Source organism: Palaemon carinicauda, chromosome 7, assembly GCF_036898095.1.
Source record: "Palaemon carinicauda isolate YSFRI2023 chromosome 7, ASM3689809v2, whole genome shotgun sequence".
Lineage (NCBI taxonomy): Eukaryota > Metazoa > Arthropoda > Malacostraca > Decapoda > Palaemonidae > Palaemon > Palaemon carinicauda.
In genome coordinates this window covers 45,570,708-45,574,762 of record NC_090731.1, presented here as the reverse complement: position 1 = coordinate 45,574,762, position 4,055 = coordinate 45,570,708, and the positions used below count along the sequence as shown (strand labels likewise).

The 4,055-nt window shown below is 34.4% G+C and overlaps 1 protein-coding gene across 1 annotated transcript; it reads left to right on the top strand.

Annotated features, from left to right (window-relative positions):
* Positions 1-440: 440 nt before the first annotated feature.
* Positions 441-1,067, top strand: LOC137644270 (piggyBac transposable element-derived protein 2-like). The gene has a single exon (XM_068377264.1). The coding sequence runs from the start codon at positions 441-443 to the stop codon at positions 1,065-1,067; it is 627 nt and encodes a 208-aa protein (XP_068233365.1).
* The last annotated feature ends 2,988 nt before the right edge of the window (positions 1,068-4,055 follow it).

The window sequence follows — 4,055 nt, the reverse complement described above, 5'->3', positions numbered from 1 at the left end:
AAATATTACGGTTTCTGCCTTCCACTGATAATCAGGCACAAACAAGGATCAACATATATCACTTGATGAAGCAATGATAGAATATTTTGGTAGGCATGGATGCAAACAGTGCATTCGGAATAAACCTGTGAGATTTGGATTTAAAGCTTGGTGCCTAAATTCTCCACTTGGATATTTAGCTACGTTTGATGTATACCAAGGGACAGCCTTCAGGTTGAATCGTCACTATGAAGAAAGGTTTGGAAAAGGTGGGGACACTGATGATTTTATTTGAAAAACTACCAAGTCATATCAAAGATACACCAGTGAGGTTTTACTTCGACAACTACTTCACAAGTTTACCTTTAGTAAATCACTAACAAGAGATAAACTATGAAGCAACTGGAACAATAAGGGACAACAGAATTCCGAAGACTTGTCCTATAAACTCCACAAACGAAATGAAGAAGGTTCCTCGAGGAGATACAGATGTTGTTGTGGATAATATTCACAAGATCTTGTTGGTATGCTGGAAGGATAATGCAGTAGTTTCAGTGGTATCAAATATTTCTCCTGTTTATCCTCTGGAAAGTTTATCTCGATGGTCAGCAAAGGACAAAAAGAAAATTAGCGTAAGTCGTCCTTATCTCATTGGGGATTACAACAGGCACATGGGTGGCACTGATAGGATGGACCAAAACATCAATTGTTACCGTATATCCATTAGAATGAAAAAGTGGTGGTGCCCTATATTTTCTTGGGTAATTGATGCAACGATTCAGAACTGCTGGCTTCTGCATCGTGTTGATGAAAGCAACCTTTCACTGCTGTCATTCAAGCGCTACATTGCAAGGACATACCTTCAGAAGGCAGAACCACTTGAGGGAATAGGCCGGCCAAGACAGTCATCTCGGGTTATTCCAGATGTACGTTATGACAATATTGGTCACCTCGTCGAATCCCTTGGAAAACAGGCATGGAACTGTGCTCTATCCTCTTGTAAATCTCGTCCTTCGCAAGGGTGTATGAAGTGTGGAGTTCCATTGTGTGTGAAATGCTTTGCTAATTATCATCGTCGTGCTCTTTAGAATACTGCTAATTATAGTATCTGGTTTGTTATTGTGTGATATCACTGAATTTATCTCAAAATTTAACCAAGAAGGAAGTTTCTCTAAAGCATGAACCAGTTTTATTTCTATTTTATTCTACCGTATCACAATTTTCTGTTAAACATTTCACTTGTAGAAGTAAGAATTATTATCCATTTCACATATTCAAATACTGTCAGCACGTGCAAAAGTAATAGGGCTTACAAATGCAACAGATTTTAGCAGTAAACTGCAATATTTCTTTGTATTATTCAGTAATAAACACACTATTATTGAGTGTCTTGCTTCTAATACATCCTCCTTGTAATGAAAAAATACCAATAAAATTTTATTATAGAAAATACTCATCAATAAAAATGTGTACCCCGTATCTGCCTAACCTACTATATATAGTAGGTCCTATATATGGACAAATACCATGGAAAAAAACATTGAATATATGATAATACCATATAAATATACATATTAAACTTAAATAATGAAAAAAATTTAGAAAAAAAAATTCAGGCAGTAATGGGTTAAACAAATAATACCAACAACTGAAATTCATGAATTTATTTGTCTTTACAATTAAAAATCAAAGCAAGGAAACAATTGAAAATGGAAAAAGTGTTATAATTCATAATTTTTTTTGTCTCTATAATGAAAAAAAAAAAAAAAACGAAGAAGAAAAAAAGGACCAGGAAAAAGTGTTACAATTCATAAATTTATTTGTCTTTACAATTAGAAACGAGGATGCGAAACTTTATTCGATACTTTATCAATATGAAATATTGTGAGCAACACATCTTAATTATTCTTCAACATTTTCTGTGTCACTATAAAAAGATACAATATTCTGTAATCTTCGTGCACAATCACGGTATATTTTTCTGCTTCCTACTTGATTCACACCTCCGACAAATTGCTCGATTCGCATCACTCCTGTAAATTTTCTTCCCGCTTTAGGGCATCTATAAACTTCCAAATTGACGGATGACAAGCACTTACTTGATGCTCACTGATTTATCCTTTATATATAAGAAGCCATCTAAACACAATTTCTTCTTTCCTTTTTCGCTTTGTATAAAACTTGAATCTGTCGTCATGGTTCGGAGTTTCTAACGAAAGTTATGGAAATCAAAAAAGGTAAACTATTGAAAATAAAAAACGAGAATATAAACAAAAGTTCAGATAACGGTTTGCACGAAGGTTTAATGGTTGAGATAATGATTCTTAGTTAATGTTTATTCGGCTTTCGAGAAGTGGGTCTATCGAGCAATTAATAGTTCGAGTAACAATTTTTCGAGCAATTGCTTTAGAGCATTTAGTTTTCGAGCAATTGATTTCGAGCAATTTACCGGATACGGTCGAACAGCTAGAGATACATGCCTATATATATATATATATATATATATATATATATATATATATATATATATATATATATATATATATATATATATATATATATATATATATATATATATATATATATATATATATATATATATATATATATATATATATATATATATATATATATATATATATAACGGATTTTGGGCGAAGCGAAAAATCTATCTTTGGGTGACATAGCCATGTCGTCCTGATGGAAGTTCCTATTAGGTAGCTTTCTAGGGTATATTTGACTACAGTGATATTCCCAGAGAATTTTACCTTAAGGTATCCAGAATTCTAACTCCTGGAGCAAATATCCCTAAATAATCTCACAGGGATATCGCATAATATCAGAGGACGTATTCTTGACACGTCACATAGCTATCTTCACCCCAAACTGTATTAACGCTTCTAGGGGGTACAGTGATAAAAATCGGAAACGAGAATGAAAAGAGAGCCGCTCATAAGGCATCTCTCCTATTCCGTTTCCAGTGTGTATCTGATGAAGGCGGTAGAGCCCTCTTTATTCCTTGTAGCGATATACGAGGTACTACAGATACTGTACTCTAAGGAGGGGTCAATAAGCCCTTTTACAATAAAAGGAAGGGCGGGTCCATCAGGACGACATAGCTACCTTACCCAAAAATAGATTTTTCACTTTGCTCAAAATCCGTTTTTAAGGCTCAGGCCATGTCGTCCTGATGGAAGTTTACCAGAGCATCACTGTATCTATGGATTTTCAATCGGTGCCATACTCTCAAGAAAGTATTTTCCTGGTCCATCTAGACTTAGAGGCCTATGATGTTACCGTCATAAATCATTCCATCTAAGCATGAACTATGTTAGTGCTTCCTGCCCCCTACAGGGAAGAGTCATACTAGACTCTGGAAAAAGTCTCGAGGAGTACATAATAACTATGGATGACAAAATGACAAGCTTGTATAGTGGTCTCGCCCTATACAATATAAAGCAAAGTTTGCATAAGTCACCAATGTCAGCATGAATTATTGACACCTTCCCCATTATGACTACTCTTATTAACTATTGGATATTGGTTGTATCCACATAGGAACAAATTTTGCCTCTTTGCCACTATCCCATTAGAGTACCACGTCAACCCTTCCAAAGATGGGTTAGAGTGAGTGCACTTTTGCTTGAATCAGGGAACAGTCTTGAAAGGCATACCATAAAAAAAATATCCATATTTTAATCTTAATGCTCAGTACATTTCTAATAAAACAAGACGCAAGGTTCACTAAGAACTAGTCTATTAAAATTTAATAAACGTACATATCAGATCAACATTTATAAAATTTATAAAATGTGGATGATATGCGTTAAAGCATAAAGAAAAAGTCAATAGAAAATATTGTTTCGTCTACAAGGAAACAGATTTTCCACTTCAATTGAATTATTAATAATAATGATATAGTCTGTATACTGTTTATATACACTAGCGTAAAAAACGCTTGGCACAAGTATCCGTATTATGCTATAGTTTATCGACGTCAATGGAACAGTTCGTAAGGACACTTTTGTGGCCTATCGCTCAGCGTGTAGTAACATACAGTGACTACACACGCACCC